This window comes from Agelaius tricolor, unplaced genomic scaffold, assembly GCF_023055355.1.
Source record: "Agelaius tricolor isolate 1412-34295 unplaced genomic scaffold, bAgeTri1.0.p SCAF_4, whole genome shotgun sequence".
Taxonomy (NCBI): Eukaryota; Metazoa; Chordata; class Aves; order Passeriformes; family Icteridae; genus Agelaius; species Agelaius tricolor.
Genome location: NW_027269264.1, coordinates 45586766 through 45607987, shown reverse-complemented (window position 1 = coordinate 45607987; position 21222 = coordinate 45586766). Strand labels below are relative to the sequence as shown.

At 38.0% G+C, this 21222-nt stretch overlaps 1 protein-coding gene across 2 annotated transcripts in view; it reads right to left on the bottom strand.

The window, feature by feature from the left end:
• Window positions 1–2105: 2105 nt before the first annotated feature.
• The window catches only part of RICTOR (RPTOR independent companion of MTOR complex 2), a 73791-nt gene continuing 54674 nt past the window's right edge, over window positions 2106–21222 (bottom strand). Inside the window, exons 27-38 of one of the 2 annotated variants that reach the window (XM_071425504.1) lie at window positions 19272–19359; window positions 18416–18508; window positions 17467–17573; window positions 16593–16822; window positions 14764–15790; window positions 11109–11286; window positions 9687–9771; window positions 8209–8442; window positions 6960–7112; window positions 6144–6267; window positions 5118–5256; window positions 2106–4953 (exon numbers count right to left, since the gene is read on the bottom strand). In XM_071425504.1, coding sequence (XP_071281605.1) covers window positions 4879–4953; window positions 5118–5256; window positions 6144–6267; window positions 6960–7112; window positions 8209–8442; window positions 9687–9771; window positions 11109–11286; window positions 14764–15790; window positions 16593–16822; window positions 17467–17573; window positions 18416–18508; window positions 19272–19359 — 2533 coding nt within the window. In that variant the 3' untranslated portion in view covers window positions 2106–4878. The remainder of the gene's footprint in view (window positions 4954–5117; window positions 5257–6143; window positions 6268–6959; window positions 7113–8208; window positions 8443–9686; window positions 9772–11108; window positions 11287–14763; window positions 15791–16592; window positions 16823–17466; window positions 17574–18415; window positions 18509–19271; window positions 19360–21222) is intronic. The other variant, XM_071425505.1, reaches the window with a different exon arrangement.

Here is a 21222-nt window from a genome sequence, read left to right as displayed (position 1 = left end):
GTGTGTCTTATAACACATTAATGTAAAAACTTTTTTTTGGTCAAAAAGTTTTATTTTGATTGTTCTAGTTAAGCTAGAAGCTTGATTGATTGTTGCTTTTGATTGTTCTAGTTAACTAGTAACTTGCAAATATGAATTAAATTCCAATCCCTTTCTAATGCTGAGAGGAACATAGGAGACCAGAACAACTATAAGAAGTTTAAGTACATTTTATTAACAATGCATCCCTTTGATAAGACTACGCTTCAGGAGGCCTTTAATGCTCATTGACATGAACTGTACACAGTATACAAAAAAAAAAAAAAAAAAAAAAGGAAAAAAAAGAAAAAGGAAAACACAAAAAAAAATCAAGATGGGCAATACCATTTTGTGACAAGCCTCTGTTTAAATTATACACAGCTCAATGCAATATTCTTACGTAAAATATATAAATACTTTTTCTTTCTATGTTACAGGTATACAATATAAATCAGATTTCAATGTCTGTTCAGTGACCTACAAACACTAGAACCTCCAAATATGTAGCAGCGTATTACTAAACAAAAAAATGACCACACAGGGAGAATACGTATTAAGATTTTTCTTGATCCTTTCTCTCAGATCAGAATGATTAATCTAGATAATGTCTTATAATGCAGTTTTAGGGATGCTGACAGCCCAGGATTGGAACAATTTTTCAATTAGATTTACAAAGTGTAAATTTGAAGGAACTTTTTTCCCCTTTAGACATAGCATCTTATGCTGAAATACCCTATTCAGTGGCAAAATGAAGTTACATTTTTTTGGCATAAATAACATTTTGCAAATAAAATAGTGTATTTTAAAAAGCAACTCAAGCAAAAGGTGCAATTTCCGCATGCTGTGGCATTGCTGTCCATCTATGCTACAAAATTAACCCAAAGAAAATCCACATTTGTTAATGACTATAAATCTGTTTAAAACAAAACTACGCTGGGAACTATTGTGAATTGAACAAAAACCAAGCAGATTGGAGACCTCCAGAAAAATAAAAACATGGTTTCCAGCATGTCCTCAAAAGTCTTTTGCAGTTGTAAAGATTTTGCTCTCACATATATTTTGTACACCTTTCATAAGGACATGGTAACAGAAGTGTGACTTAGAAAAAAAAAGTTGCTGGACCTGCATTCCCATGGCTCCACAGCGGCTCAGAGCGGGACTGGGGGGAGGTGAGCGGGACCTCAGAGCCTGGTGAGAATTCCTCTGCTGTGATTGCTGCCCCTGAGCTCATGCTCGCTTACAAGCTTTGCCAGCTTCCTGCTGCCAAACTGCCAAACACCAAGTCCAAGGCACAGACTACAGAGCAGCAACTCTTCCATCCCTCACCAGATTTGGTTACAGTGTATTTCTCCTGAACAGCTACCTTACTCTTCGGACACCTAGGAGAGGCACTTTGGTTTTGTTTTCAGTCTCACTGCAAACCACAACTCCCTTTCCAGACCACTATGTGTGTTTCAAAGTGAAATCAAAAAGATATGATTCTCACAGGTGCCTTATAAATGTTTATAAGGGCAGCTTACCTCAGTGTGTTGAGCCACTGTGCCCAAAACTAGTGAATTGTTTAGGACTCCACTTGTGGAAAAACCACCACCACCCCACAAAGAGAGCACATTTAGGGCATGTTTGTCAGACGTCAGTCAAGCAAGAGCTGTCAGATGAGGAAAAGCAACTGTTTCAAGCACAACATGCCAGGGGCCCCACATACAAGTTGGGAGCTTCAAAGCCTGATCATCTCCAGCTCCAAGTGGTGTCCACAACAGCTGGGAGTGTTCTGCATTTCTGAATTTCAGAGAGGTGAAAAGTTCTCCTTCCCCAAAAGGAGCCACTGAGCCCCTCGGCTCGTCCTGCTTCCCTCGGTGGAGAGGACCGGGCCCTTGCGGAGGTGAGTCAGCTCTCTGCTCCTTGGAAAGGGCCCCCCTTTCCCCTGCCTGTCAGAGCAGACCCAGAGACAGCAGGCAGCTGCTGCTAATTGAGACTGGTTCCACAAGCAGCCTCTCCCTCCTGAAGCAGCTCCCGCCTCTGAGCTGTGTGTGAGTTCCTGAGGAGTTTTCTTTGCCACAGCAACCAAAGTGCCTTTGTATACAGTGTAAGTGAATGCTACACACATTACCGTTTATTGAGCATTATCACCAATCACTCAGACTGGAAATATAAAAAGTGGGTGGTCTGTCAGCTTCCCTAGGAGAAGTGGAAGAGATTTTTTATTAGGGCTAATGTAAGCACAATCATTATTTACTACAGCTTTCTTTCAAAGTTTCTCATGATACAAATAAAACCCCAAAATAAGGACTTTGAAAGGGACATTAAAAAAAAGAGAACTATAAAATTAGAAATTCACAGTTTATAACTAAGCCAATATAAATTTCCTTCAATAACAGTATCCCCTTCATCTGCCAATTAAAGTGAAACATCAATGTGAGCTTAATGTCAATGTGTAAATTAATTTTCTAGAAATGTATGTTATGTACAATACAGACTTAACATCCTTGATGCATACTTGCTGAAATCTATTGACACTCATACACTTTCAGAAGAGAAATCACGCTTTATAACTGAATTTGCAGCCATAATTTTTTATGTCAAGTTTCTGTTGTCATGGATCCCCACACAAGCGCGTTATTCAGAACATATGAGCATTTTGGGATGGAGATTCTTTTAAAAGTATATTTGCTTATCTTTCTATAATCAGAGGCCTTCCTACGATGCTTTCTACATTAAGTGCTATGGGTTAAACTTAAGAAATGAAGAGAGGTGGGTTTTTTAAATACAGGTGATAAAACTTGTTTATTTTGCCTTAACTGCAGAAAAATAACATGGAGTTGTTTGATGTAACCCCATTTAGTTATTAAAACAAATCTCTTCTACTCTAGCCTAACTGAGGTAGTGTTTGAAACTACTGTATAACATACGCTATCCCCATTTGTGGGAAAACTACATTATTTTCCTTTGGAGTTTATACCACTATTTGGTCTACTGTGATTGACATTTTGGTTTTACAGAAGCATTTATTTCTCGTGACCAGAAGCCCAATAGTTACTGGTGTGGTGTGTTTTCTAAACATGTCATTTCAAACATGTCTTGCCACACAGATGTATTATTTATGTCAATGACCATAGAAGAGTTCAATCAGTTTCTTTTTGCTCCTTTCAGTGGGAACTCATGAAAAGATAATCTTAGGAACTAAATTTGACTACGAGCAGCAACTTACAGTCTGCTTTACCAGAACCTGATGGTATGCAGTGCACATAAGAATTCAGTGAAGTGATAGCTGCAAAGCAGTGCTTATGTGACGTCATGAAATTTCCAATAAGAACAAATAAATTCTACATTTCACTAGGAATTGTGTGTTACTGTTCACAGGACTACTTATTGAAATCTCCAGTAGCATAGCTAGTAAGAACAGAGATATGAGCATCAGGATAAATTTCACTTAAGTATTAATCTGACAATTATAAAAAATGGTAGGAGTGAATGGATAAAAATACGTTCTACTTAGTACAGTCCAGCTGAATTATTCACCTATATCAAAATCAAAGGGTAATCCCCTCTATTACAGGCATTCTAACAAAGGTGGCCATGCTACTGTATATACACATTTGCATATATTTATACTACCTTTATATAAAGGCTTCTGAGTCTTTAGATCCATGATAAAAGTGACAGGGATTCCTACAATTTTTTTTTTAGCTTGCACTTACTAGTTTAGAAACGGCACTAGTAACATGATAGAGGCAACTACTTCAATCATTACCAGTCACTGTATCATTTAACTTTTGCAACAAGTCTTAAATACCAGTACAAAATTATAAGTACAGCTGCTCCAAAATTTGTTACTTAAGGCTTTTCACTACAATTATTAGTACTATCTGATGCTTGATCACTAACCCATTGAAAATTCAAATAAACCTTTGTTTTTATAAAAAGCTGTTTCCGTGGAACTTGGAAAACACTCATACTTAAGTGTCCTCACAAAACCTGCAATGACTAAATGTCTTCAAGTTCAGTTTATACAATATTTGCTTATCTGATACAAATCATGCGTTTTAAAGGATTGTAGTTGAGTAAGACCCACATTTGTACTATATGAGCATGAGTGTAGAAACTGCAAACACATGCATAGTATTCAGGGAAAACAATCTGATTTCAGCATTTTAAGGTTTAAATGACTTGTTTTGAAAATCAAATTGTAGTGAAAATCCTTAATTGGTTCAGACAAGATACATGTAGGTAAATGCAATGAAATCGGAGAGACTGCTAATAAAATGTCTTAAAACTATAGCAATATTAAAATAACTTAATGAAACCTCAGATTCAGAGGCATTTCTTTCTGTCTGAAGTTACAAATCCCCAAAGTAGTGTTATAAACAGTACAAAAATCAACAGAGAAGGGCTAACATTAATCCCCTGGTGCCCACAACCACAGCATGGCTCCCCATTGCTGGCAGTGGAATGCACCCCCATCTCTCTGATTCCTGGTGTCCAGGTTTAAAAAGCAAGGCATCGTTCTGCTTCTCTGGAACAGAATTGGAAGTCAATTAAAAACGTCTCTGCAAGTTGTCCTATTTCATCGTAGTTTATGGTAGAAAATGAAATGAAAACTTGTGGAGGTGTTCAGTGCTCGGCTCTTGCATATACTGGTAATTACTATTATTAAAACTAAGGTAATGTCTAATAAATCCCCAAAGGGCTCAAATGACTGTGCCAGTAATTGGTTGAGGAAGAAAATGTTTTCAGTTCAGTCTTCAGGTACCAGTAGCTTCTGGAAGGTTTCGAAGATGATGTTCCAAAGTTTTTATCCAGTCAGAGGGAGGTTGTCTGAGCATTTCATAGTCCACATGCAGAGCACTGCCTGAGCAGAGGTCAGGACTCAGCTGATGCATCAATTACAGGCTGTTGTGTCGGCGTTGCCAAAATAGCCTCTGCCTCCTCATGCATCTGAAAGGGAAGGATGGAGTATTAATGTTGCTAGAGATTTTACTCAGGGGGCATCACAAAATGGTTTCCTGTAGGATGTACCTATCTGAAGGCATCTTTTACTCAGGACGTGGAATCTGCACCCAGCCAGCCATTTTGGTACATTCAGTGCACCCTCCACTCACCTGCAAGAACTGAACATCTTGAAAGAGCTCCTGGATGAACCTTCGGGATGGAAGTCGAAATGTACAGTGTGCTAGCAAGTAGGACACCTCAGAGTAAAGGCATATGTCATCAAATGCTTGGGGATACTTCTCCTTAATTCTGACAAGAGAATAAACAAAATTTTGTAAGTCTTGAACAGATCTCCATTGTATTAAAAAGACCCCATCTTTTCAATAAGATGTCATCATTAATTCTTCAGTATAGGAATTATAAATCCCAGAACTGACACAGTAAGAACATCACAACAGACAGCATTACTTTGCACAAAACTGGAAGAAATCTAAGCTAATGAGATGAAACAGAATATACAGCTTTTAAGTTGTACAGAATTACTGTGATTGCCTAGGCTTAAAATAACAGACTTGGAAAGAGAAGAGTGTATCAAATAATTGGCATCCACATGTACAGCAGTTATGAAAATATGGAAAAAGATTAGTTTAATCTTTTAAATCTGTAAGCATTTTTGAAACTAAACCATACACTTCTGCATTTTCTTTTAGCAGTTGTTGGTTTCCAATGTCTTAAAACTATAGAAATATTAAAATAATTAGCCCAAAAACCTACAGGTTGTAACATTTAGTCCCTGGATTTATATTCCCATATCTGAATATTTTTTAAAAGTAAATTATTTTCAGGAGTTGTACTCTTGCTTAAAGTAGAGCTGGGTTTCTCAAGAAATCACTTTCGGTTTGTTATTGTACTTATCTATGATTCAGCAAAAATAAAAAAGTATTTGTTTCTTTTATTTATATGCTACACTAGGTATGTAATTACTACAGTTGAATTACTGATTTTAAAAGGTTTGGTTAAGAGTAAATAATAAACACAGAGCAACAATGTAAAGATTAATTGTTTACCTTCTACATTACATTCAATCCTATCTGCCTGACAACTTTTGAGAAGTGAGGTTATTCACGGTCCCTGAGACCTTAAGAGAATACTTATGACTAAGTGTTGCTAAAGTATCTGTAATGCACTGAACTTACGTCAGGAGTCCAGTTTCATGGCCCTTAGTTCCTACTGAACTGCTCAAGTTGATAACTAAACGCAAGACCTCTTTCCGCAGAAGTATCCTGCACACTGGTGTGTCATCTGGGATTGACTTTACTCCTGGAAAAACAAATAAAACAGTGTGGATTTAAACAGAATTGTCTTTGGCTGAGCTAACCTTGCACAATAAGTCTGTTTACGCATTTCATACACACATGAACACACACACTTACATATGTATTCTGATCTATCAAAAATATTACTACTGAAATTAGAACTTAGAACACCACTATTTTCAGGACTTTAAACAGTCAACCTTTTCAAAAATATTTCCACCATTTCAAAGAAAAACCTGCAAGTTAAAGTTACAGTGGTATTGTTATCACTAAAGCATGTTGCAAACTGGATGAGCTTCTATCAGATATGGGAGAATTCAAAAACCAGCTACTTCATAAGAAACCATCATAATTCAAAATATAATACACAAATACATAATAAAGTATATCTTTACAGTAATTCAATAATTCTTAAACTTTTTTTTAAATTAACATCTGTAGAAGAAAAGACAATTTGCTTGTAATGTCAGGTATTGAATAATCTGCAGAAATGCTGTATAGCAGAGGGAGAAGAGTTTAGAACTGTATTCTCCCACATGGAGATGGATGATGTTTTTATTCAGAGTTTTCTGGTTTTGTCTAATAAAGAGCATTAATTTGTTGCAGTATACATAAGTGAAATATAAGTTTTTCACAATGCCTAAAATATATGTTATTAGTGATAATCTCTAATAATCATAAGGCTTTCAGACTTACCTAATACAAGCTCTGTACTCTTGGTGCTGCTGGCTGAACCATGGGATACTGCATCACTACAGCCTGAAATTCCAGAAAATTTGGAGGAATGCACATCTAAGTGATTGTGAATGGTCTGCCCACACCAGTCAGTATATGGAATGTCTGAAAAATCTGACATAAACAAGATGTACCTTTGTTATTCACACTTTTCCTCAATTCACATGCTTTCATTATTTTTCAACAATTGCAAACGTGCAAGATGCACTAAGTACTATGCATAAAATCAGCTCAGAACTAGATGGTGGATTTGGGACAAATATTATTCAAACTCTTCCAAAATTATCTTTTAAAAAAAAAATCTTAATATACATTAGTGGAGTCTTTTCCAGACACTGATGGAAGCCTGAGAAGCCGTCACACATAGTACTGATATAGTTACTGATATACCCATGCTCCATTTTATGGAACACAATAGAGATGTTCTTGTATGTGCAGACTTTTTTTTTGTTCACACAACTGTCACAGGTGTTTGCAGGAAGGGCTCTGGCAAGAGCCAGGCTCTGCTGCACCTGTAACTATCGGTGGGATTTTATCTGCCACCCCTTCTTACTACTAACTCAACCTCCAGCTTAGCTCTCTGAGCCATTCCTCACATTTGTGCATCACTGCCTTTGCCAACATTGCTACTAATAAATGTCTAACAGTACTGTAAAAACAGTGAGTGCTCCTACTAAAGCACCCACTACTGGATTATCTTTCCATCACAGGAATTGACAAAATGCATCTAACTGCAAGCTCTGCAGAGAAGGTTAGAAAAAATAACTCCAACTCGCATCTGAATCTCAAAGTATGAGAAAAGATGACTTAATCACAGAAATTACAGCTCAGCTTCAACAGACTCCACAGATTTCCTTCATTGTACTTTATGGCACAGACTTGATTTGATGTCAGACTTTTCATTAGTTGAACAGCAAGTGTCAGGTTTCAGAACACGCATTTTAAGTACTAAATAAGGTTTCAAATTTTTTATTTTGACATGCTATTAGAAATACTAAAGAAATCAGCAGACAACTACTCCTACTAATACTACAGAGTGGAAAGCTGGAAATGACCATGGCAATACCACTGGTTGCACAATGAGCTTATCAGAGAAATAATTTTAAGGTCAACAGTCGGTTAAACAAAAACCCTACCAGATTATTTAAAGATGAACAAAAGCCAGTATGTTCTGTCAGTTTTAACACACTTCACCACAAGGAACACTAACCTGCACGATTATAGGAAGAGCTCACTTTGGTGTTAGGCTGATAACCCAGAATCTGAACACAGACACAGTAAAGACAGTTCTCATCCGTGTGCTCCTGGAGCCCTGTGTCCTCGGTACCTTCTAAGAACTGACAGGCATCTGAACGGCTGGTATTCATTATTTCTGTGAGACTGATCTGCTGGCGGAGCATCTGAAAAGGGCTTTTGACAACATCACTTGCACCTGATGGAAGACCTGTAAATAAGATTCAGTTATCAAAAAACTCCCACAAAACCAAGCAACCAACGCTAACTCTTTCAATTAATTCCACTTTCAAGCCTTTTAAGGCTGGGGACAGAGTGCATGTGAAGACCTATAGAGTGTTTTTCTGGAGTGGTTAAGCTCCCAAGATTGTTAGCATTTGAGAAGAGACAAAGTTTTAGTTCCAACTTATTATATATAACAAAACATTGCAAAGGACAGAATTCAACCTCTAAATACACACACTGTAAGAAGGTAAGTGGTAAATCCTGACATGGTATCAACATTACTAATACCCACATAACACCAATACATTACCAATTTTCATGTGTCAAACCAGATTAATACAACGATATACCAGATGCTGAAATTACACATGCACCAACGCAAAAATAAACACAATTTAAAAAACTGTAACTTAGTGACCGTGACAGGAAGAAACTAGACTCAGCAATGCAGAAACAAGCAGAAGACACTTTAGTGACATGCTCTTCCCTGGGTGGAAAAAACAAACAAATACAGTTTTGAACAACAGTTACTTTACACTGAAACGTAGCAAACTACAGAGACATACTTCCAGCAAAATCAACTTTGTGTATAATATTAAAGGGGAAAAAAACCCCAAAAATGTAGGACAACAGCTATCCTAATAAACTATTAAAAAAAGTGTCAAGCCTTCTTTTTTTCAGTTGAAAAAACACATATCTAAGACCCTACATTATCTTCTCTAGAGATACATTCCAGAATAAACCAGGCATTAGAACACTTGCAATTCTCTCATCCCATAATCTTCATTGATCAATTGTCATGGACACATCACAGAAAGACAATTTACTTTCTGAAATACACATCTAATACCATAAGTTCCTATAAATGATCTTGTAATCAAAGGGAAATAGTTCAATATGTGGGATTCATATTTTTCTAAGCTTAAATTTTGTTACTTCCTGTAATACAGCATCACTACCAGACTCTGAGCAGCATTAGCTCATGTTATCAGAGATATGCAGGTTTTCCTTCATTTTTTTAGAGCAGGACCAAACTTTGAAGCAACACATTAGCTCAAACTAAATGAAACAGGAAATTATTGGACTACTATCCTGATTCCAGAACACAGTCCTCAAAGTTTAATAGCTAAAATGATGTTTTCTGTAAAGAAAAATTAACAAATAAATCAACAACCCATCCAATATACCAATAAACAACAGAAAGCTACAGGAGAAGATTAAAACCAGTACCTCCTGCATCAGATGTAAAGACCTTAGATCCATGCTCATCAAATGGAGGTGTAGTTTTCTTCTGGAAATATGGGGTTTCCTTTACCTGGAATACCCAAGTGAAAATTAAAATTAAAATTAACAGAGGTGATAATCAAACATAAGAAAAAAAATACATTTTATGAGGAAATTAAATCTTGCTTTTCTTTCACTTCAAGAAAAATGCATCATTAGAGGAAGAAATGAAGAATGAGCTCCTGAGTACTAAAGAAAAGCCCAATGAGAAAAATATACATCTGTGAATGAACATTATTGACAAAGGCTCATCAAGAGTCAGCAGATTTTAAATGGTGGTGACAGGCTGTAAGGAACCAGTGACCCAGAGTGGCTGTTCATAATCTGTCCATGATCATACAACACCACTGGAGATCTTGGGAATGAAGTACAAAAGCAACCAGGACATCTAAAATGCTGCCTGTAGGATGTAGAGCTGAGGCATGTCTCAACTACAAAGAGAGCTGAGAGAGACAAAATGAGGTAACAAATATGCCACAATGACTTGAAGGAGAAAGAAAAACTAGTCATTTCACAAAGGAAAAACAGAAGCAGATACATGATTTAACATGATTTTGCCCTATGTTTAGCAATTTTGTGAGATTGGTAAGAAATTTATTTAGATTTGAAAGGCAAATATTAAGTAAGATAAAGATAAGGAAGACCACTTTTACTTTTGACATAGACCATGTCCTGATTTTGATGATTAAGTAACACAGTATTAAACCCTATGATGCATCAGTTTGTTAAATAGGAGTGTGTTTCTACCAAGTAGAAAGAAGAAGGAATTTTCTGAGACACTGAAAATAATCTGTTCTAACCTAAATATATGTATTTTCAAAGTTAAGACAATATAATTTAATACTATAATGATATATATATAAAGAATTATATATTATATATATATTATTATATATATTATTATATATAATTATAAAGAATTATCTATTATTTAAAACAGACCATGGTAGCAGGGAGTTAACTGTGTGATTATGCACCTAATTTATAGGTGGCTGATGAACATGTCAATTATTGGTTGGCTAAAGCAGAATTAACGAGTGTGCACAGACTATGCTAATTTTAGTATAAGAGCCAGATGTCAACTAAAAATCTTATGACAGCAAATTTGTCAGCAAAACCACTGTTGAACATTCCTCTAACACTGTCTTTGCCATTATTTGCCTTAAAACAAACCAGCCTAGTGACCTTGTGTAAAAAAGTGAGAATAGTTAGAAAAGAAACTCTAGCTCTCCAAAATGTACTTCTTTAAAATACCACATCCATTTTTCCTCATTTCTCTAGATTTAATCTATCCTGATGAAAAGGCAACAGCTGACTGCCTTTCGGTATGAAAATGCAGATGAACCAAATCAGTTAACATATACATACCTGAAATATTTCGTTGATATCCACTGGGAGAGCAAGGCCAATGTAATCATCAGAGCTACCGTAAGTAGCGTTAGAAACCATGGAGCGAACAGAGGAGGAACGCTGAAGTGTGTTTTGGTTAATAGGACTTAATAAATCTTCTTTATCTAACGAAGCATAACTTAAAGCTTTCATGAACCTGTAACATTGAAACAAATAGATCACATTCGCAGTTACTCCCTCATTCTGGCACATTAAAAGTAAAAAGGACTGCTGACACAAAGACCATCCTCATCCTCCCACTGCAGATCTCAGAGCTTGTTAGGACAAATTACAGCTATAGGCTCATTGCTTTTTCTGCCTCATATTGTCTTGCATGGTTTGGCAGTTCCTGGCAATTCCTTTCTAATTCTTGATACAGGAACTCCTGCCCATCCTGCAAAACTATGTATTTTCTTCAACATTCTAGCTTTGAATATTTACAGCCCAGACACAGCCAGTAAAGATTTGGGTTTCTAAACTCCTAACTACCTAATTTTGAAATGTACCTATGCACTGAAGGTGTATTTCCTGGATATTCACAAACTCTGAGCTGAGCAGGCACATCCCTGCAAAGGCACACCTTGAGCCTACCAGTGATACACACAAGGAACATTTTTTTCCTCCCATACTCCAAAGGAGCCATCCAGTAGGGTCACCCAAGCACAGAGGAAGTATTTGCTCAACATGAATGCACAAAGAACAAACTTAAACCCACACAGTGAGTGGAGCTGACTTGACAAATAATTTGAAGAACAAAGAAAGAAACAGAATGGGAAAATCAGACAGGAGAGAAGAGGCTGGAGAACAAGACCTCAGTGGTGACCTGATGATGGAAATTTCACATCTGTCATTTTCTTTCTCATCAAACAGAAAAACCTAAAAATGTTTCCTGATAACCAATCTATGTAGATGGCCTATATGCCTTGGATTAAAGCTTCCTAATAAAGGCACACCTCAGGAACACAGAATTTTTATTGCAAATTATGATACACTGGAGGATAAAGTGAACACTGGATTTTTTGACTTTTTGCCTTGGAAGAAGTTTTCTATCTACTTTTTATTTGGGCAGTAAAGTGTCCTCTTATCCCTACGGATGGGATTTATACTGGGATAAAATTAAATTATCAAAGTTTGACCATGGAAGAAATTATTATGTAATGGAAATGCACAAAATACAGCTGAGAGGATATCAACAATTTTCTTGGCAATTCTGACCAATGCTAGTGACAGTAGCAGTGGACTCACAAAAGAAGTCAAGCCATACTTCATAAAAACAGGGAAAAGACCCCAGGTTGTGCCAAAGGAGGTTTAGATTGGATATTAAGAAAAAGTTCTTTAATGAAAGGGTTGTCAAGCACTGGAAAGTATGCCCAGGGAAGTAGTTGAGTCACCATCCCTGAAGACATTTAGAAAATGTTTGGATTTGGCACTTAAGGACATGGTTAAGTGGAGCACTTGAGCGTGCTCTGTTAATAGCTGGACTCAAGGGTCTTTTCCAACCTAAATAATTGTGTAATCATGAAACCCAGAAAGTTGTCAGCTGCATTAAATACTTAGTAATAAAACATTCTACAATTACTCTCAACATGAATTAAAGACAGACGTTTTAATCCCAAACATTTGTCCCTGCTTTTCCTAGAAAAACGAACAGATACAGCATTAGTAGTGATAAACAGCACCAAGTTGTCATGAAAGAATGTCTGCAGGGGATAGCTGAGAGCCACTATCAGGATCCAAAATATGTGTGTTAGTATTTCTGGCTGGTATTTAAAGACTAAAGTGGGAAATTTATCCTCAGAAAATTTATGCAAAGAAAAAGGCTTTTTAACCTTCTGAAAAAAAGAACAACTAAAAACACTGCAAAAGTAAATCTATGACTGTTAGTTGCTAGTAACACATAAATCTGTCAATAAACCGTAAATAAAACTTTTCAGAAGACTGACAGAAAAATTGATTTGGAAGTTAAAAATGACAGACTTTTTTTTTTCTACTTTATTTTTAAAAAGCAGCTAAGGACAGTTTTAGCTGGACCAGTAAATATACTCTGAATTTATTCATAAATATAATCTGAAATTGTAAGGACCATAATTTTTCAGTGGGGACATACCATAACCACCAAGAAAAACACATCTACTAGTTTGACTGCAGTCTTTCCAATCAATTATATTAGCCACTAACACAATCTGAATCTCTCTTTGAGTATGCATGTCTGCAATTATTTAACCTTCTCAGAGATACAAGCACTCCAGACATTTCAGTTCAGTGTTAAGCAGGTCAGCTCAAATCCTTGACTCTATCCACTGACACAAGAGAACATGAACAGCTAAGCACCAGGAATAGTCAGTGTGACATTGTGTGCAGGATCAGAGTCCACTGCAGCAAGGCTGCTCTGCACATCAAGGGCATGCTGCAAGGAATGGTAAAACATTACTTACAGACATTACAGAACCTGTACTACCACTGAAATGACACCCACTTGTTCCTACACTAGCAGAGGACGCCAGTGACATAGCTAGGAATGGCACTTCAATTTCCAGGACAGTGCAGTATAACTACTAAATCATCCTTAATCTAACCAACATACTCAGTCTAGCTCTAACTTATTTGAACAAAGGCATCTTTCATGGCATCTTTCCAGAATGATGCAAAAATACCAACACAGATGGATGTTTCTTTTAATCAGGACATACACACTCAACTGGGTATGAGGAGGGCAGCTCAAGGACTGAGCATTTGCTTTTTCCACAGTAAGCAGATGACTCATGTATTGGTAGCGTCTCCCCCTTCTCTCATTCGAGAAATGATAAGGCAAGAACAGAGATAAAAAGTGCCTATTCCATCTCAACAGTAATGTGAAAATCCAATGCACTAGCTAGAAGATGATGTGAAGGAAAAATTTAGTACAAGAGCTTTTAAGGGAAGGTTTTTAAGCAGTGACTTGCAGCTGGGAACAGTGTCAATGTCAAGAGCTAGACATCTTATGTAACTATCTAATTAGTCTTCAGAACATCTAATATTGCTCAAAAATAAAGAGGTGACACTGCCATCTAAAAATAAATGCTATGAGTAAAATCTTTGATCTGCTGTAGCTAAGAAGCCAAACTGACATTCCTATCAGTGGTACCAGTATCTCATCACTGGCCTCAGTGCTGCAGTGAACACAAATATAGCATATTGGCAGGAGGCCCTGTCCTAAAACCTCCCCAAGTGACATCAAGAAAATTCTGAAATGTACCTCTGACTTCATGGGCAATTCAATGTGTTTGCAACTTAATAATATTAGCAACTTAATAATGTTAGCAACTTTAATAATGTTAGCACTGTAACTGCATTTTTAATATTATAGAAGTTAAAACAGGAAGAACACATGATAAAAGGAAACTTTTTCCTTTGTCAGCAACAGCATTATAAAAGGTTAGCACAGCTATGAAAGCTGGGCTTCTCTGACAGCCCTTACAAAGTGGACAATTATCCTTCTGTTATTCACTTAATATATCAGTACTGCTTTCAGTGAAGTTATGAATCACATTGCAACAACTGTCCCTTTAAGGTGCAGATTAAAAAAATATTAGGAAGACACTGAAGTTGTTCTTACAGCACTGAAGTAAGAAATGAGCACAGAACAATTTCTTACCGGCTTGGGGTTAGTCGAGAATCCAGGCTGCCAGACTTCATGGTGATAGTGTCAGTAAACAGCACATCCTTTGCTGGAGATGCCAGGGCTTCTGAGTGAGACAGTGAGGGATGCATCCTCTGCTGCTGCAGGCGCTTTAGTGTAGCATAGCCAAACGCATCTCGAGAACTCGTGTAGCTGAAGTTATAGTCAGCAAGACTTTTTATCGTAGCAAGAGAAGGAGCTTTAAGAGACTGGGCTCTTCTGGGAAGGGTATGAGAAGACCCCGGTGGAACCAGGGATACAGAGTTGGATTTGGAGAGAGGCAGGTGGTTAGACTGCGGTGTTGAACAGTGACTTGGTTTAACTGTCTTTGTGCTTACTACAGTACTCAAACTTCCACAGTCAGTATCTGCATTTGTAGTGTCCACACCTACAGTCTCCCTTGAAGGGCTAGAGCTCATTGAACTTATACCACTTGTAGTGGTATCTGTATTAAAACTTAAGCTACGGCTCTTGAAATGTGTTTGTGTAGTACCATCTCCAATTAGCCTTTCTTTGCTTGTGTTTTCCCGATGAATTTCATTTCCAAGACCTTTTGGTAGCTTCAGATCATTTTCTCCGATACTCTGAGTACAATCAGTATCTTCCACATGTTTGCTTCCAACAAAAGAAGTTTCTAATCGTAAAGTCTGGATTTTTGGAACTCTGAAAACAGGGTTCAATTCTTCCCCAGCAGGAAAGTCTATGCTACCACTAGGTTCTGTTACTGTACGATTTCGCCTCAGAAATTTACTGTCAGATGATGTCAGCTTTCCTCCTTTTGGATCACTGCTACTTCTATGTTTTTTATTAGGTAGAGTAAGAGAGTTTAGAATGCGATTTTTCACAAGTCTACTAGAAGAAAAAAAAGGAAAGGGACTACGGTCTTTGTCCTTTGAAGGGCCAGGTCTGTCATAAAATATTTGTTCTGCATCTTCAGTAATATCTAGGAAGAAAGTACTGGTGGAAGTACTACCAAAACGGTCATCCTCCATGATGAACATGCCTGAAATTATAGAAGACTTTGTCACAAAAATAGGCATTTCTTCCAAGTCTACAAACTATGTTGCAAAATAGGAAGCCATTCTATAGAAGCCCAAGTGAGAGTCTCTGCAATTTACTGGAACGTTAATTCCTCTTTTTTTTCTGCAGAACCTCATGCAAATTAGCTATTTTGAGGAGTAACTGACCTGAAGATTTCCCTGCTTCAAAAGAAAAGCCGCACTGTCTTATTTCAGTGCAAACATCCAGCTACTAGGATTACAACCTAAGAACTCCTTTAATGATACCTAAATACGGCATATTTCTTAATTTAAATTCCAAGTATCCATAGAAAAAATAAAATGCATTAGGTACTTGAAATACACAATAATTTAAATACAGCAAAATTCTGTGTGTGTGTGTGTATACCCAGAGAATATAAACACTTATTTCTTTGAGGGCAACCAAGTGTATCTTTGTACCTAAGCACTGGGGTTTCTGTAGCATGTTACAGCAAACTGCCATGACTCAAAAATAACTAACTTACCCTCATGTGAAAATTTTTCTTCTACATCAAGTGTTAAGCTAAGGCACTCTTTTACCCCCTCTGACTCGTTTGCATCTCTCTGAATGGACATAAATGTCCTATTGCTTGTACTGTTTTACTGCAAGACCACCTTTACACCATTGGTCTGTACCTCATCCTACCAAAAGGTTGATGAGAACACCAAAATGCTGTTTGTGGTGGGCTGGGCTCTTTGCAGGTATTTTTTGTTTGCTTGTTCATTTTTCTCCTGTTTTCTTGTTTTGGTGTTCTGGTTACTTACTTGATGGAGCAGATTCACTTTCACTGTTGTGCCTTGAACTGGTAGACTCAGAGTTCAAGCTAAGAGTGCTTGGTATAGAAGAAAGTTCATTGCAGAGCTGCTCCATGTCATCAGGGACCACTGGCCAAGGCTGTCTACGACTGTGTCTCACTGCATCCCAGTTGTGATGCTTCAAAATGTCACATCCTTGTTTAGTTTTGGCTATTAGACCAAGCACGTAGACACAGGTTCTGTATTTAATGTATATATAGAAAAAAAAAGAGCAACAATAATAGCACCTAATTAAACTAAACTTACTTGACATTTGAAAGGAAACAACTTCAAAGCAATTCAGGAGAAACTTCACGAAACTGAGAAACAGCATACTGTTAATTTTAATTTGCAAATCAATTCAAGCTCAGGAAATTCAATAATATATCTGAGAACAAGATACTATTAAAAAATAAAAATTACCACAATGGCCTGATTACATAAGTAGAAAACTACCTTTTGAAAAAAAGGCCCAACATTTATACAGTAGCAATGTTAGATAAAATGCCATCTATTTATGCTTTTAAATATTTAAAAAATGTATTGAATAAAAAAGATGGAATAATAAATTCTCACAGAGATATAAACAGCAAGTATTTTGTTTTACAGAACAGGAGAAAAGTAGTATCTACCTTTTTTCATAGATTTGTTTACTTCATGTTCTTTCAGATTTCCTACACAATTCTGCAGTTGCATAGAACTGAGACTGATACTCAAACACCGGTGACTTTAACAGCTGGTTTCCAATAAGGTACAAATCTGTACTCATGTAAATCAGGTAAAGTTATCTGAAAACTGATCACAACTACCATCTGAATTTTACGTATATATCAGACACACATACCCTCTAACAGACAGAACCTCACAATGTTGAGCAAGTGCCATTATATCAGGAATTACATTCTCCTCTTGAAGCAAGTTAAGACCCCAATTCGATGATCCGATATTGCCCTGGAATGAAATTTTTCAAGTAAGTTTTGATCTCAATATGATCTGCAGCACGATCTATCAATGTAAAGCTTTGACAATTTTGTTTGTTGGTATTAGAGTTTAAAGCCCACCTTCCCAAAGCAGTTGAAAGACCTGAGTACCCTTTCTGGCATTTCCTAGCTGTGCTAATAAAAAAGCACTCAGCACACCTTGTATAATACCTAAAGCTGCTCAAAGTTAGAACTAATATGTATTTATAAGTTCTTCTATAGCCTGCAGCATGATCTTGGTTTATTCATTTTACATTCCTCTTACACAGGCATCTGGTTACATATCTACAGTATCTTCCCCTAACAGTCCCCTTGGACAAGTGTTCCGAAATTAACTTTGGGGAAGGCAAGAAGCACATTTAGGAGTGTAGCTTGGATATACACCAACACTAGGTTTTTGCCTGTCCCAAGTACCAGGGCATCATGACCACATGGATTAACACTGGCAGCCAACTTCCTTGCAGAAACATTAGGGACTACCACAGCAAATACATTAAATTCAGACCATGGCAACTTTTAACTTGTAACTATCAATTCCATACTAACACTCATATGGCAATGTGTTATTCTTATTTGTTAAAAAGAAAAAACGACAAAGTGATTATTAAAAACCTCAGAATGAAACAGTTGCAGTGAACCATCTTCAACTGAAAGTATCATTATGGAACAAAATGCTAACTTGAAAAAAATCACGTATTTTTTGAAAAAAAAATCCTTATTTTTTTAGTTTTATAGAACTTTGCTTAGTTATTTAAGAATCAACAGTTATAACGGAACTAAACAACTGCAAAACTCAGTAAATATATTACTAACCAAGGCCCAAAGGGCTGCCTTCAGCTGCTTAATTCCTTCCCACTTATCCAGCATTGGAGAACGAACAGTGTAACTTAGATCTGTAACAATACTCTGAAGGAGAAAAACAGAAGAAGAAAAAACTAAGTTGAAAATTAATAGGAGACTTCAGCCAAACAGGCTCTCTTGCATTTATAGTAGAAGTTAAAGCAATAATTCAAATCATGCACTCTAGGAAGAACAGTGGTAATTCTGTAATCATAACCATAAATTAACAGCAGTAATAACGCAAAAGAAAGTTTCAATGAAATAGCAGATTGCATTAAGTTATTTCAAATATTAAAAGGATGACAGATTAGTCAAACTAACACACTGCAACATATACACTTTCTCTTGAACTTTTCGAAGAGCATTGTCAATTCAATAAATCATTTTGCCAACCCACATCAAAAGTGAATTTAAGCAATTATGGCTTAGGGCTTGTTTTCTTAGATTTTCAAAATATTAGAAATATTTTATTCCCTCATCTCCCAATTTCTGTATGCTTAAAAAGAAAAGGCATAGTTTAACCACAAGCATAACTGTCAATATACAGTCCACAGAGACTAACAATTTTTTCTTTTTATGAATTGGCTCTCCATGCTAAGATTTTGCTAGTCATTTTAAGAAAAATGTTGCAAGGTATTTTGGTGATATTTCAGTGTCAGGAAGGCATTTTACATGAGATTAGATGGCAAAGACTGCCTTCACAACTTAAGACTCAAAATCAACTTCTTCTACAACGCCTATTTAAATGACATCTCTTTTAAAACCTTTTTTCAAAACGTTTATAATGATCTTTAAAATATTTCAAGTTATAAATTATTATTATCCTCACCTGAGACTCCAATAAATGGCAGCCTGTTTTATGGTGCACCAGTTGGCCATAAAGGTGAACTGGCAGGTAGACATGTGGTCGCTGTAATCTGGGACAAAGAGAAACATACATAGGTTTCCCAGCACTTCAAATATCTTATTTTAAAATAAATTACACTGCAATGTAATACAATGGCTTACCCGTGATTTTTTTCAAATGGAGAATTCTTCTGAGGAATTTAGAAAGTAATAAACTGTTTCAATTGGAAAGGACAATCATCTAATCCAACTGCCAAACCACTTCAGGGCTGACTGGAAGTTAAAGCCTTTTGTTAAGGACACTGTCCAAATGCTTCTTGAACACTGAAAGACTTGGGGCATCAACCACCTCTCCAGGATGCCTGTTCTCCTATGTGACCACCTACAACCCTTGTGGTAAGGAAATACTTCTTGGTATCCAGTCTGAACCTCTCCTGCTTCAGCTCTGAACCATTCCCATGCATCCTGCCCCTGGATGCCAGGGAGAAGAGCTCAGCACCTCCCTGTGCCCTTCCCCTCCTCAGGAAGCTGTGGAGAGCAGTGAGGTCACACCTCAGCCTCCTTTTCCCCAAAGTGGACAAGCCCAAAGACTTCAGTTGCTCCTCACTGGAGGTTCCAGCTCTGATTCCCTCCTCAGGATGCACGGAAGGACCTTCCCATCCTTCTCTGCCAGCATGGCCCAGCAGACCCCAGGCAAGGCCCATCCCCTCCCTGGGCCGGCTGTGCCCTGCTGGGTGCTCTGGGATGGGCTTTGGCTGTGCCCTGCTCCGTGCTCTGGGATGGGCTTTGGCTGTGCCCTGCTCCGTGCTCTGGGATGGGCTTTGGTTGTGCCCTGCTCCGTGCTCTGGGATGGGCTTTGGCTGTGCCCTGCTCTGTGCTCTGGGATGGGCTTTGGCTGTGCCCTGCTGGGTGCTCTGGGATGGGCTTTGGCTGTGCCCTGCTCCGTGCTCTGGGATGGGCTTTGGTTGTGCCCTGCTCCGTGCTCTGGGATGGGCTTTGGCTGTGCCCTGCTCTGTGCTCTGGGATGGGCTTTGGCTGTGCCCTGCTGGGTGCTCTGGGATGGGCTTTGGCTGTGCCCTGCTCCGTGCTCTGGGATGGGCTTTGTCCTCGGGGCTGCCCGGGCACTGCTGACCCACCCTGAGCCACCCCTCTCCCACTTCACCCCTGTGCCCGGTGTCACTCCTTCCCAGGTGCACAATCCACCATTTGGACTTGACAAATTTCACCCCATTTAAGATTGCTCAGTGCTCCAATCTATCTAGATCCCTCTGCAAGGCCTCTTGTACCTCAAGAGAATCCACAGCACCTCCCAGTCTGGATCATCAGCAAAACCTGCTACTGGTGCACTCACCTCCAGCACTGATACAGAACTGGCCCTGGAATGGAGCCCTGAGGAACACCACTGGTGTGACCAGTCACCAACCAGATGTTGCCCCATCACTACAACACTTTGGGCTCAGTCCCTTAGCCAGTTCTTCAACCACCACTCCATGAACCTGTTCATCCCACAGCATGACAACTTGTCCAGAAGGACGTTGTGGAGGACAGCATCAAAAATCTTGCCAAGATCCAGGAAAACAACATCTACCACCTTCCCTTCACCCTACTGGGTGAACTTACCACAGAAGGCTAACAACTTAGTTTAAGAAAACTTTCCCTTTGTGAACCCATGCTAACTGTTCCTGATGACTGTATTGTTTTTCAAATGCCTTTCAACAATACCCAGTATAATCTTCTACATAATTTTCCCAAAAAATGAAGTTAGACTAATAGGTCTGTACCTCTCTGGATCTTCTCTTATGTGCTTCTTGCAAACTGGAATAAACTGGCTAGATTCCAGTCAGCAGGGACTTCCCTAGACTCACAAGACTTTTGGCAGATGATAAGAGATGGGTCCTGACACATCTGCTAGCTCCCTTAGTACTGGTGGGCTA